Here is a 14,905-nt window from a genome sequence, read left to right on the forward strand (position 1 = left end):
TGGGTTTTGACTCATTTAGGTTGCTATTCTTTTAAAGAGAATAAAAGCCTCTTCCTAGTCAAGAGAACCATGCCATCAGTTAACTGTGACTGTATTTCAAGGAGTTTTTTGTACTTCAACACTGTTCCCTAACACCGTGCTGTTATCTTTCTTGCATCATTGATCAAAACTTACAACTCTGTAGTTATATTTAGAGACTACCTGAGAAGTTCAAGCAACAGTCCAATAAAGAATATTGAGTCTGAATTCCAATCCAAATACCAGCTGAATGGCCCAATATGGTCTATATGTGTTTGCTTGACAATGAAATTTGAAAGGAAATCTATGGTCTCAGAATTTGGATAGGACTACTAGACTAGGCAAAGGGGCTACAGATTTCTTTGCTGCCACCTAATTGTCACATTTTTGCAGCTCAGATTTAGTAGCTCTAGGTTCAGGATCATGTGGAATACATGAGAAAATTAATTCAGGACAGACTTCTGCTTTGTACATGCAGATACCAGTCATAAAATGACATCACAGGGATGATGTCAGAGGGGACTGGGCTTCTCATCTTTAAGCAAATAGGGAATTTTACCTTTATTTATAATGAATTCTTTATTTATATACCATTGTTCCAATCACTAAGACTTTGAACAGTGCACGCCAAAGAAAATCAGAGAATAAAAATGTGATCAGTAATAATGAATATAGTTCTTATCACGAGCAAATTCTTGAATGGCGGGGAACCAAGAAGTTGTTCTGTTCTATTGTTTTAGGTTTTTCTCTACCCCTATAAATCTTGTGTATAACAAGGAAACTCATCAAATGCTCCATTTTGTCTTAGATCTGCCAGTCTTCTTCTTATCCCATTTTTCTTTCACTGTCTTTATAGTTCTCCTTGTTTATCAGACAGTGATCCTGACAATCCTTTAGCGTCACTTATTACTAATACCTCTGCATGGAATTTCCTACTCTCAATATTTATTTTACCCTTTATCTTATTAATGCATTTCCAGTTCTTATCTTACTGTTCGTACTCTTGCTCCCATATGCTCTGCCCTACCCACTTAGGTCAACCATGAGATACTTGTCATAGGTCCAAATGTGGATGATTTTGATATCAGAGGTCCATCTGCCTTTCTCCATGGTGGAGTCCATCTTGTGGAACAAATTACAGCTTGCCAAAAATACACTTTTTCACTCTTTTAATGTTTAATGCTTTAATGTTACAACTTTATTATTGTAGTTTTTAGAGGGTTTTGTCTGTAGCTTTTAATTATTATTTTTAAATCACTATAGTTTGGTAAGTTGCTCAGAGCCACGGATGACCTATCAGTTCTCCAAATCACCCACTCATTCTTGCTTTTTTCCCCCTCTCTCCAGTGTTACTCTTGGTTTCTAAAAATCATGTGTTGCCTCTTTTTCACTCAGTGGCTGCACATTCACTATGGAATCTTCTTTTCAGCCTTACAAATGTTTTTTCAATGGAGTTTCGTTCACAGATGTCATCACAGTAAACACACACAGACACACATACCAGGCCTTCATTAGCAACACTTTTTTTCCCCCCTTCCCTTTTGTCTTTCATTTTCAGCTGATTGTGAGCCTGTAGGCAGGGATGTTATACAGTTTAACCTATCGATCACACTTGGTATATTTTAAGCATTTCTAAAATAGTAAATAATGAGGATTATTGTGCTGAACACTAATTTCAGTGCAGTACAAATTTCCACACAATACAAATTTCCACACAGCTGCAGGTTTCATTTACATCAGCAAACTGCAGAGCTCTATATCCCAACCACCCAGGAAATCCAAATGCGCTTATTTAATATATCAATTGCTTTTCCTTTTCCTAACCAAGAGATGGTCCCTACATCCAGTTAGCTGCTTACTTAGATGCTGTCAGGTATGTGCCAAAAGTCCTTCCAGCATTCATCTTTTCCAGCATTCAAGGTCTATAGCAATTGTTTTGGAGGGAAGGGGGAGCAGGGGAGAGAACTCACTTGACTGGGTTGGAATTCTAATCTCTTCACTGCTGCTTCCATCTCCTCCATCACTTAGAGTTCTTATTTCGATGAGGTAATCTTCTTCCAAAGGTACTAGCAGCTCAGCAGATGTCATGTTGGTCTTCAGGGTATAAGTGGTGCTTTGTCGATTTTGCCTATACAAAATCTGAATATAAGAGGAGAAAAGGGCAGAGCAAAAAGGTTCCTTTTGTTTTTGTAGGGTTTCTCAACTGGCCTCATTTATTTTCTATTTATTTATTTATTAAACTCATAAAAGAATATTATTGTTTTAATTCATGAAACAAATTTCCAAGTACCCTCTGGGCTCATTCTGCAAAAAACATGATCTGTTCCTGTTGCTTATAAGTGTTGTCTATAGAGACTTATAGATCCTATGATGTCAGTGGGGCCATAAGGACATATTCACAGCGCCTGTCTGTTGTTCATCTAGTGGCACATCTGTTTACATTCGCATCATTTTTGTTGTTTAGTCGTTAAGTCGTGTCCGACTCTTCGTGACCCCATGAACCGTATTGCGCCAGGCCTTCCTGTCCTTCACTGCCTCCCTGAGTTTGCTCAGTTTCATGCTCATTGGTTCAGTGGTGCTATCTAACCATCTCATCCTCTGCCATCCTCTTCTCCTTTTGCCTTCAATCTTTCCTAGCATCAAGGTCTTCTCCAAAGAGATCTCTCTTCAGATTAGGTGACCAAAGTATCTGAGCTTGAGCTTCATTATCAATCCTTCCAATGAGCAATCAGGGTTGATTTCCTTTAAGATTGACTGGTTTGACCTCCTAGCAGTCCAGGGGACTCTCAAGAGTCTTCTCCAGCACCACAGTTCAAAGGCATCAATTCTTCGGCGCTCAGCCTTCTTTATGGTCCAGCTCTCACAGCCATACATTACTACTGGAAAAACCATAGCTTTGACTATGCGGATCTTTGTCGGCAAGGTGACGTCTCTGCTTTTTAATATGCTATCTAGGCTTGCCATAGCTTTCCTCCCAAGGAGCAAGCGTCTTTTAATTTCATGGCTGCAGTCTCCGTCTGCGGTGATCTTGGAGCCCAAATAAATGAAGTCTGTTACTGCTTCCATTTCTACCCCTTCTATTTGCCAGGAATTGATGGGTCCAGATGCCATGATCTTAGTTTTTTTAATGTTGAGTTTCAAGCCAGCTTTTGCACTCTCCTCTTTCACCCTCATCTAGAGGCTCTTTAGTTCTTCTTCACTTTCTGCCATGAGGGTGGTATTGTCTGCATATCTGAGGTTGTTGATGATTCTCCCTGCAATCTTAATTCCGGCTTGTGATTCTTCCAGCCTGGCATTTCTCATGATGTACTCTGCATATAGGTTAAATAAGCAGGGTGACAGTATACAGCCTTGTCGTACACCTTTCCCTATTTTGAACCAATCGGTTGTTCCATGACCGGTTCTAACTGTTGCTTCTTGGCCCGCATACAGATTTCTCAGGAGACAGGTAAGGTGGTCTGGTACCCCCATCTCTCTAAGAATTTGCCACAGTTTGTTGTGATCCACACAATCAAAGGCTTTTGCATAGTCAATGAAGCAGAAGTAGATGTTTTTCTGGAACCCTCGTGCTTTCTCTATGATCCAGCGAATGTTGGCGATTTGATCTCTAGTCCCTCTGCCTCTTCGAAATCCAGCTTGTACATCTGGTAGTTCTCGGTTCATGTATTGCTGAAGCCTAGCTTGTAGGATTTTGAGCATAACCTTGCTAGCATGTGAAATGAGTGCAATTGTGCGATAGTTTGAGCATTCTTTGGCATTGCCCTTCTTTGGAATTGGAACATAAACTGACCTTTTCCAATCCCATGGCCACTGTTGCGTTTTCCAAACTTGCTGGCATATTGAGTGCAGCACTTTAACACCATCATCTTTTAGTATTTTAAATAACTCAGCTGGAATACTGTCATCTCCACTAGCTTTGTTGTTAGCAATGCTTCCTAAGGCCCACTTGACTTCACTCTCTAGGATGTCTGGCTCAAGGTCAGTGATCACACCAGTGTGGACATCAGGGACATTAAGATCTTTCTTGTATAGTTCTTCTGTGTATTCTTGCCACCTCTTCTTAATCTCTTCTGCTTCTGTTAGGTCCCTGCCTTTTTGTCCTTTATCATGCCCATCTTTGCACTAAACGTTCCTTTGATATCTCCAATTTTCTTGTAGAGATCTCTAGTCTTCCCCATTCTATTGTTTTCCTCAATTTCTTTGCATTGTTCATTTAAGAAGGCCTTCTTATCTCTCCTGGCTATTCTCTGGAAATCTGCATTCAGTTGCTTATATCTTTCCCTTTCACCCTTGCTTTTCGCATTCCTTCTTTCCACAGCTATTTGTAAAGCTTCATCAGACAGCCATTTTGCTTTCTTGCATTTCTTTTTCTTTGGGATGGTTTTAGTTGCTGCCTCCTGTACAATGTTACGGACCTCCGTCCATAGTTCTTCAGGCACTCTGTCTACCAAATCTAATCCTCTAAATCTATTCATCACCTTCACTGTGTACTCACAAGGAATATGATCTAAGTCATAGCTGAGTGGTCTAGTGGTTTTCCCTACATTCTTCAATTTAAGCCTAAATTTTGCAGTAAGAAGCTCATGATCTGAGCCACAGTCAGCTCCTGGTCTTGTTTTTGCTGTCTGTATAGAGCTTCTCCATCTTTGGCTGCAAAGTATATAATCAATCTGGTTTCGGTATTGACTATCTGGTGATGTCCATGTGTAGAGTCGTCTCTTGTGTTGTTGGAAAAGAGTGTTTGCTATGACTAGCTTGTTCTCTTGACAGAACTCTATTAGCCTTTGCCCTGCTTCATTTTGTACTCCAAGGCCAAACTTGCCTGTTTGGGCAAGTTTACTTGATTACTCCTTGACTTCCTACTTTGGCATTTCAATCCCCTATGATGAAAAGGACATCTTTTTTTGGTGCTAGTTCTAGAAGGTGTTATAGGTCTTCATAGAAGCGGTCAACTTCAGCTTCTTCAGCATCAGTGGTTGGGGCATAGACTTGGATGACTGTGATATTGAATGGTTTGCCTTGGATACACACTGAGATCATTCTGTCGTTTTTGAGGTTGTACCCCATTACTGCCTTTCCCACTCTCTTATTGACTATGAGTGCAACTCCATTTCTTCTAAGGGTTTCTTGCCCACAGTAGTAGATATAATGGTCACCCGAAATATATTCACCCATTCCCATCCATTTCAGTTCGCTGATTCCCAAGATGTCGATGTTCAATCTTGTCATCTCATGTTTGACCACATCCAGCTTGCCTTGGTTCATAGATCTTACATTCCAGGTACCTATACAATATTGTTCTTTACAGCATCGGACCTTCTTTTCGCTTCCAGATACATCCACAGCTGAACGTCCTTTCGGATTTGGCCCAGCCGCTTCACTCTTTCTGGAGCTACTTGGAATTGCCTTCCGCTCTTCCCCAGTAGCATATTGGACACCTTCTGACCTGAGGGGCTCATCTTCCGGCGTCATATCTTTTAGCCTTTTAACATTGTCCATGGGGTTTTCTTGGCAAGGATACTGGAGTGGGTTGCCATTTCCTTCTCCAGTGGACCACATTTTGTCAGAACTCTCTGTCATGACCTGTCCGTCTTGGGTGGCCCTGCACGGTATAGCTCATGGCTTCACTCAGTTACGCAAGCCCCTTCACCACGACAAGGCAGTGATCCATGAAGGGGATTTGCATCATAAGCCGTCACAAATATAAGAAGTAACAATAGTCCAATATTTGGACCATTACGTTTACATGCACATTTGGCACATTTTGAAAATGTGTTCTGGACATCACTGAAAGCCAATTGCTGTGGTGGGAAACACCAGTCACAACATGTTGGAAGTGTTTCTCCTTTTTCTCTTTGTAAGTGAAAAGTTTTTCTCTTCCCAGTGACTCTGTTACAGATCACCCTGTCTCTGCTCTTCAGTCTATACTAGACTGATGTTTTCCCATTCCTATGCATGTATATGAAGTGAATCAGTGCCTGAATGACCATGAGTGTGTTTTTTGATATGTGCTGTATTTGTGGATAAGTGAAAAAAATACTAATAATGAGAGCCAAAGTGAAGGTAGTACTACCTGTAACATGCTAATTCTCTATCAAGCAATGGGGCTAGTTTTATTCAGATTTAGAAGAGCCACATGTGATCTGGAAAGTGTCATAGTTTAGTCACTTATTTAACTCATTAAGAACAAGGATGTTTTGTTAAAGTGAGCGAGAGCATATGACAGCCTTCTCCAATTATGACATGCTCCAACTGTGTGAACGCCTAACTCCTAATGTGCTAACTTCTTAGCAACTGGTTGACTTATCAACAGTCAGCAAGATGCATAGTCTAACTCCCAGAGAATTCTGGGAGTTAAGCTATACATTTTGAGGGTGCCTAGGTTTGAGAAGGCTGTCATATTATGCCTGAGTGATGCTGTAAAGTAGGATAGCATATTTGGATGTATCTATGGGTGATTTTCTGTACAGCCCAGATTTTAACAACCACGACAGGGAAAATACTTCCTCCACTTTCTAAATTAGATTTCTCTAATTAATAAATTTTGGGGGGAGGAAAAAACAGTTGCATGAATGTTTGACACCTGGCACCTAGTTGCATGCATTTTAGTTATAAAGCATCATCAGCAAAATAAACCCAGGAAGCCTGAAGTCTGTTGTCTTATGGGGATGGAGTGCAACCAAAGATTTTTTTTTTCTGTTCCTAAACTAATTTGTGATCACTTATCTCCTTTGGGATCCAAGCTTCCATAAGCTTGGTTTCATCCAGATAAGTTGGGACTACAATTCCTAGAATTCCCAGCCAGCATGGGTAGCTTCAAAACATCTGAATGGTGTCAGGTAGGGAAAGGCTGCTCTGCATAGAGACTTTTGAGCAATATTTGCATTTTGAAACAATAGCTTTTTGTCATCATTATTTCATAATCTGTGTTTTCTTTGACCACTAATACCTCACTTTGATATACATTTTTGCATTGACAAGTTTATTTATTTAAAGTGTCTGGATTGCAAACTAGCCAAATGCTGTTATGTAACTTCCTAAATTTCATAGTACATGCTCCAAATATCAATATGTTTTTATGTAGTAAACAACCTTTTAAAAAAAATAGATCAAAGTAGTTACAAGAGAAAGAAGTATTTAATTCAAAATACCACTACTCATGTAACATTTACCAGGATCTTCATGACAAACGTACTTTGTAGCCTAGGACATCAGACTCGTTTTCCATTGTTTTCACGCGGTCCCAGTTCAAGCATAGTTTTGAATTGGTCAGTCGCCAGACTATGTTTGCTGGGCGCTGACTTGGAGCTGTAATAAAAAGAAAAGCAAAATATTCATGAAATATTCAATTTCAGATTGCAACCGATGAACAGTTCACACAATTGTTGCAAATTCATCTGAGTTACAATAAATCAAGTCACTCTTTGCTGTGTAAGGTGTTTCTAGTCCTACTCAGAACTGGGGACATATCATTGATATGAAAATTGTATAAAGTTATGTGAACAACTGTCATTATTGCCCACAGTTTGACAATTATTTCTTTTAGTATCCACATGTTGGGTTTCATTAAGAGATTCACATACCGTTTGACTTTCAGTATCTATCAGAACAGAAATTATTGCTGGTGCTGACCTGCATTAATGGGGAAAAGGTTCACTGTCCTTCATGCCTTTTTCTCTCACTGTGGTGAACCTGATAACATTTATTCTTGCTTGGACATGATGGTGGGAGATGACAGCATCTCCTGACTGTCCCAGAAGAATGTTGATGCCAGCATAGGTCATAAAGGTAAGATAAAATTATTCAAGAAGCTGGACAATTCCCACTGGCATTCAGTAGATTTAACTAGGTCTCTTTTAGCACACCACAAGTAAGATATTGATTCAGTATTAACTTTCCTAGGAGATATTAATTCATTTCTGATACTTGGGTATTATTGAACTTGATCCATGCATAGTTTGATCTTATGCCCTTGTGTTACCCAACTGAGAATAAAAACAATTGCATCTCTGCAAATAATAAACCAGGAGAAAATAAACATGGGATGTACACTACCATAGAAACTAACATATAATCATAGCAGATCTAAGGAGAATTGCTTGCTGCCAATCCAGGCAGCTGGGAAACTGAAGAGGGGAACAATTTAAAATGACTGCAAGCTCTGGCTGTTGTTTCCATGGTCAATATTTGGGATGTAAATGAAGAAAGGGGAACTTGTTTATTTATTTATATTGTTATAGTATGTAGGAAAGTCTTGATCTGAAAAGCAGACCTTGCAACTGTGGGAAAACAAGGAGAAGGAGAAGGAGAAGGAGAAGGAGAAGGAGAAGGAGAAGGAGAAGGAGAAGGAGAAGGAGAAGGAGGAGGAGAAGGAGGAGGAGGAGGAGAAGGAGAAGGAGAAGGAGAAGGAGGAGTGTAGGAAATTGTGACTTCTAGGAGATGCTGATCATATGGTACAGCAATGTAGGTAGCAGCCTGGAAGTCTCCTGCAGATGGATGTAAGCTGAAATGAAGATAGTTGAGGCTTTTTAATAAATCTGATAATTGGCCAGAACCTAACAAAGTCTTCTTGTATCTTTTTACTCCCAAACTCTCTCTGAATGCTAGTTTTCTTATGCAACCATGTCTGCCTTTTCTTGGGATCCAGCCTAAGATACTGTAAATTGATGCTAGATTTTTAATTAATCATTTGTACCAACAATTGAAATCAGAATAGCATGTCTTGTTGAAAATTTATAGATATTTATATTATAAATATATTTGAAGCATTCTGTTCATACTTCTAAGTTTAGGTTTTCTGAAAAGCCTATAAAATTGGATAAGACAAAATTAGTCAAAATGGCCATTAAAATGGTCCCTTTTTGTCCGTGTGAAGACTGACCACAAATTCACAGCTGGAAAAAAGAAAGGGGGGAAAAAAAGTGTATAACTAGTTTTTAAAGAATATTGCCCCAAATTATATAATACATAGTTTTTACATTTTTCCCCCCAAGGATAGAGTTGACTGACAGGATAAATATTTCAGATTTATGAATCTCATAGTCAATATCTTGGCACAGGATGGCTGGTTGCACATTATTTAAACAAAGAAATGCAGAGTTCTATGCACAGTTACACAAAAATGTGTACCCACACATACATGCTCACACACAGAGACACACACAGAGACACACACAGAGGTGTATATATGTGTGTCGATGCATGTGCATATCTAATTATCTACCTAACAAATTTAGAAATGCTTTAATTAAAACAAAATAATGTAAAATATTAGACCACAGACTGAGAGCAAGTTGGTTCTGTGGGTGTCATCCAGCTGTAGTTTATGGATAAAACTCCTGCTTACTATTTTATATTTTTAACTGTAGTTGGAGAGGACATCTTCAACCAGAGGCAGGACACAGCTACCCTATTCAGGTATAGTCTCAGCCAATAACAATGTTCCTATGAAGTCCCTACTGGAAGTATTTAAAACTTTCCACCCTGGATCTGGGTAATATTCGCTTCTTCTTTCAGCATAAGTACCTTAGAACTCACTCCTCAGCACTCCCAATCTCCATGCTTTTGGAATGAAGCATCTCATGTAGAACCTTGTATGCAATAAATATTTCTTGGTTCCATTGAAGATCCTATATAACTGCATGTAACTGCTCCTGATCTGCTGTTAATTGCAGATGACAAGTTACATATAAATCCACAAATAGTTCAGAATATTTATCCTCTTCCTTTTCCTTTTCCTTTTCCTTTTCCTTTTCCTTTTCCTTTTCCTTTTCCTTTTCCTTTTCCTTTTCCTTTTCCTCTTCCTCTTCCTCTTCCTCTTCCTCTTCCTCTTCCTCCTCCTCCTATTCTTCTTCTTCTTCTTCTTCTTCTTCTTCTTCTTCTTCTTCTTCTTCTTCTTCTTCTTCTTCTTCTTCTTCTTCTTCTTCTTCTTCTTCTTCTTCTTCTTCTTCTTCTTCTTCTGATTGATGATGATTCACACATCTATATCCTTTATTAAAATATAGTAGATTCAGCCTTAATGTAAAACTTGTTTTTTGACATTATTTTTCTTCCCACTTTTTATAGCATTTTTTTTTAAAGTTCTATCCATGGGATAGATGGAATGATAGATAGATAAAGATAATCTACTTTTTGTTTGTAAAAATGAACTAATTGTGGTGATATGATTCAGAGATAGTCTGGAGACATTGTTATGGCCAAGCAGGCCATGTTGCAATGTTGTTGATTTTCATACACGTAGCCTCTCAATAAAGTCCCCAGCCAGAAAAAGGAGATATACTGTACATCACAATCCAATCCTAGTTGTTCTGTTAGTATTTTATCCAACTAGAATCAGGAATAAATAATAAGCTAATTTTAAATGAAGTGCAGAACCATTAAAGTCATTTTCCCAAAAAGCATTTTCAGATATATGACCAAAATGCTCCATATCTGAAAATATATTTGATATGCATCTGCCTTAATTTGGTACCTTACAGATATCTTGGGACTAAGTGATCATGCAATCTATGAATTCTTGAACCTGTAGCCCCAATACATCCAGCAAGCATCTATTTGAAGAACAGTAATATACATAATTTCAAATTGGATATGCAAAATAGGATTCTTTTAGTGAAGGACCCTATGTCCCTTATTCAGATGTAAGGAATGCTTCTGTTGCCTTAAAGAGATGGGGTAGTTACTGCTGTATGGCAAAGGATTGGTTCAACCTATAATCTTTCCCCCACTCTCTTTTTGATGTGCACTATGATGAACACTGTTTATAAGGATTCAGCATGCATTAAAAATAAATAACCACAAAGCACCCTTTACCTGGGCATTAGAGGCCACCTCTCCACATGTAACCTAAAAAGGAGAAAAAGTTAAAACAAAAAAGGGCAAGGTGATATTCCAGTGAGTTAAATATATTTATTGGGGGCCAATCTTATAACCTAAAGGAGATTATGAACAAGCAAGATTAACAGTAGCCCTATCAACTTAATAGAAGATAAATGGAAACACTTTTTTTTTTTTTTTTTACAGAGGATTGTAAACATCATTCCAGCTTTCATGCATGTCCAATTATACTTAATCAAGGAGGGAAACTGAGCATGAAAATGTTTGCATTATGAAACTTAGATGTCTCTGTCAGAGTTTTTAAGCTTCCTCTGTTTAGACCAGTGTTTCTCAACCTTGACAACTTGAAGATGTGTGGACTTCAACTCTCAGAATTCCCCAGCAGCATGCAACTAACAGAGTTGTACAAGTCTGCTTGTGTTCTTCTCCTTCCTCTTATACCGCAGTGAGTCATGGAGATACCAGCCAGACTCTCTTCCTATCTCCTTTCCCAGGCCTGAAGGAATACTTCTGCCCTTTTTGTTTGAGTAGAGGCTTCTGAATATTTCCCTCAAGGCCATTTCCATGGCTCTCTACTCTACCTTAGACTATTATTGTTATGGTTGGTCGCAGACTGGATTTTATCCACCTATAGAGTCCTTCCCAAGGACCTGGGATAGGCAGATGTTGTCTGATGGCATTAAAGGTATCATCACAGGATGTAAACTGTTCAAAGTATTTTTATTGTTGTTGTTGATGTTGTTGTTATTATTATTATTAGCCACCCAACTCCCAGTGATTCTGGGCACTTTACAAATTGTTAAAAACATTTAGAAATGAAGAAACAACCCGAAACACAAAAACAACAAACAACAAAAGAAACAAAGATGGCAGAACAAACAAACCCAGGTGGGAACAAAGAAAAAGAAGAAAAGGAGTCATTAATCATCCTCACCAAAGGCCTAGGTGAAGAGCCAGGTCTTCAGGGCCCTTTGAAACATCAGTGGGGTGGGAGCCATTTGAATCTCAGGAAAACCTCATTCCAGAAGGTAAGCACTGCTGCCGAGAATGTATACTTCTGGGATCCAGTTAGATGACATTGTTTATTTGAAGGAACCTGGAGCACACCAGATTCTACAATCTACAAGATCAAAGTGGCCAGGCACATACTATGGGAGACATGCGGTCTCTCAAGTATACAGGACTGATGCTATGTAGGGCTGTATAGGTATCTGTCAACACCGTGAATTGCACCTGGAAACAAACTGGCAACCAGTGCAGCCTACAAAGCAGAGGTGTTACATGGGCATATCAAGGCATCCCCATCACTGCTTATGCTGCTGCATTCTGGACCAGCTGAAGCTTCTGGGTGATCTTCAAGGGCAGCCCATGTAGAGTGTGTGGCAGTAGTCAAACTGTGAGGTTACCAGGGTATGAATATCTGAAGGGCCTCTCAATCCAGGAAAGGGTGCAACTGGCATCCCAAATGAAGCTGGGCAAAGCTCTTCCTGGTCACAGCTGCAACCTGCTCATCAAGCAGAGCTGTGATTCCAGGAAGACCCCCAAATTGTGCACCACCCTTTGAATGGGGAAGTGCTACCCTATCCAAAGTCAAAGACTGAGATTTTGAAGGTGCATGTTATGCCAGTGAAAATAGATATGGATTCATTAATGTGGTAAAAGAGTCTGGCAAATAATGCCCCAAAGCCAACTGAAATGAATGCATTTAAGCACACCTAATTCCTTCATAGATGGTGGATTTCTTATAGTAGGTTATAATGAAATAGCAACACTCATTTTCTCCTAATACTTTTATCAATAAGAAAATAAGTACATGCCCAAAGGCCAAAGCAAACAAAAAGAGGACTATGCTTCTTTTTCTTTATCATATTATTGTTAGATGCTGAAATTTCAAATGTTTACAAGCATTTCAACACTTTTAAACTCAAGGTTGGTAGAAATTCCAGCTGTAAATGTGATCAAGCCTTCAAAATGACAAAAGGACTATTTTTTTTTTTAAGCATTTATTATTTCTATTCCCAAATTATATACTGTATGGAACTTAGTGTGAATATAAACACTAAAGCATTTATTTATTTTGTTTTATATAAAGTAGAAATGTACAACCAAGGCGTCTGCAGAATCTAATGGTCTTTGTCACCAAAGAAATGGAAGAAATTAGCTTATGACTTAGGCTCCACCACTTACATATATCTGGGCAACATCACCATATAAATATTAAAAAGGGGTGGAGCTTGCACCATAATGTCACACTGCTCATTTCATCATTTGCCCTCCCCCAGAGGCACCCATTTACTGTCCTCACTGTACTGTCCAGTTGTGAACTTGTTAAAAATGTAAATGCCCAAGAGATAGATGAATATAGGAGACAGGAGGGTTTCATTTAAGAATATTGACCAACACACGAATACATTTCATAATCCATGGAATACAAGCATTATCTGGGGAAAAAAAGAAGCCACTTTTGATTTTAGTCATTTATTGTAATTAAGAATCCATGTCATAGCTTGCTGTTCAAATGGTTTGGATGTTTTTATACTGGATTGAAAGGATTCTTCATTTACTGTGAATCAAAGGCACGTGTGCTTTTCAGTCACTGCCAGCTGAAGATACTCACGTGATTTTTTTGTAGTTACATTCACTGGAACACTGGATGGTCCAGTTCCAGCTGTGTTGTAAGCCCTCACTGTGGCATAATACACGGTATTGGCCTTAAGGCTGGTAATGTTTTTTGCTGTTACGTTGCCAATGACTCTGACTTTCCCAGTTGTTGAGTCCTTTGAATCATCCATCCAATATAAGACCTAAAGTTTAATAACGAAGACAGAATTTTTCTCCCTCAATTATGACCAGAAATGTTGAAAACTAAAGCTTCAGAAGGGACAAATCATTTTAAAAATATCACCAGGATATAAAAAGAGTAGCACACATCACATATTAAATATAAAATACATGTAGGCGCACAAATTAATATTTTCCTTTTTTAAACATCCAAATGTGAAATTATTTTTATCCATGCAGTTATAATTAAACAGCTACTGACTTAGACATTTTTTTGAGTTTTAACAAATGTTTGAAGAAGACTAGTTAGTAGTCTATCAACTATCTTGAAATTAGCTATTCTAACAACAAAGTCATTTCCCAAGTGTGGATTACTCACACAAAGTGGGAGGTAGCAGCTAACTTAGCAGAACTCCAAATTTCGAAGAACTAAAATAATGATCAGGAAAAAATAGCCTAACAGACAGACTGACAGATGTAACCAGGTCCGAAAACACCACTGAGGTCCAAACCCTGCTTCTTGACACTGGAACGGCAACTCACTGTTGCAGAGGAAAATAACAGAACATTATTCTTTAGAGCTGTCATTGGCCCTAAATATCTATAGAAATTACGCCTTTAGTGAGATGCAGCAGGTTCAGAGATGTGTAGTTACTACTTTGTTATCTCTCCTCGTTCTGCTGTTAAGTACAGTACAGGGTCAAGCTGTTAGAATTACAGTTCTAATCTTGGCATCTCTCATATATCAGAGTGCTGTGCTGCATTTCAAAGGATACAACTGTAGTGTCTTCACACTTTGAATGATACCTATGTTTCCAGTCTTGTTATTTTGCATCCTTAATCAGTTGTAAAGTAATTCTTCCCTGTATCTGGCATGTGCATATTCACATTGTCTTTAATCAACATTCTACGTAAGATCTATATATCCTTGCAGCCTTTGCTTTTAGCTTTTCTGTGTGCAAGAAACCAGTCGCTCACTCTGAAGCTTTGAAACAATTAAATGATTGTTGGATCTTCTCCAGTTATTGGAGAATTTTCTTGGTAAAAATTTCACGACAGTACTTAATGGAGTAAGCTATACTGCTTGCTAGCTTGCTACTGAGATAAATGTCTTAAATGTGGGTGCCATCTTCCTTACATCTTTTTTCCATTTCCATATTTATTCATTATCTGAGGCCCTTCTAGAGATTCCTGTTGGCAATAATGGAGAGTAATACATTTTTGGTGGTAGTTCCCAACTATTGATGCCTCCCAGTTGAATTCTCTAACC

The 14,905-nt window shown here is 38.6% G+C and overlaps 1 protein-coding gene across 1 annotated transcript in view; it reads right to left on the minus strand.

Annotated features, from left to right (window-relative positions):
* The window catches only part of LOC103061671 (contactin-6), a 160,066-nt gene that overhangs the window by 213 nt on the left and 144,948 nt on the right, over positions 1 to 14,905 (minus strand). Inside the window, exons 18-20 of the mRNA XM_088134694.1 lie at positions 13,472 to 13,658; positions 7,214 to 7,326; positions 1,989 to 2,157 (exon numbers count right to left, since the gene is read on the minus strand). Coding sequence (XP_087990820.1) covers positions 1,989 to 2,157; positions 7,214 to 7,326; positions 13,472 to 13,658 — 469 coding nt within the window. The remainder of the gene's footprint in view (positions 1 to 1,988; positions 2,158 to 7,213; positions 7,327 to 13,471; positions 13,659 to 14,905) is intronic.

Source organism: Python bivittatus, unplaced genomic scaffold, assembly GCF_059951505.1.
Source record: "Python bivittatus isolate LINGU-HERP-01145 unplaced genomic scaffold, Pbiv_v1 ctg000080_np1212, whole genome shotgun sequence".
In the NCBI taxonomy this organism is placed as follows: domain Eukaryota; kingdom Metazoa; phylum Chordata; class Lepidosauria; order Squamata; family Pythonidae; genus Python; species Python bivittatus.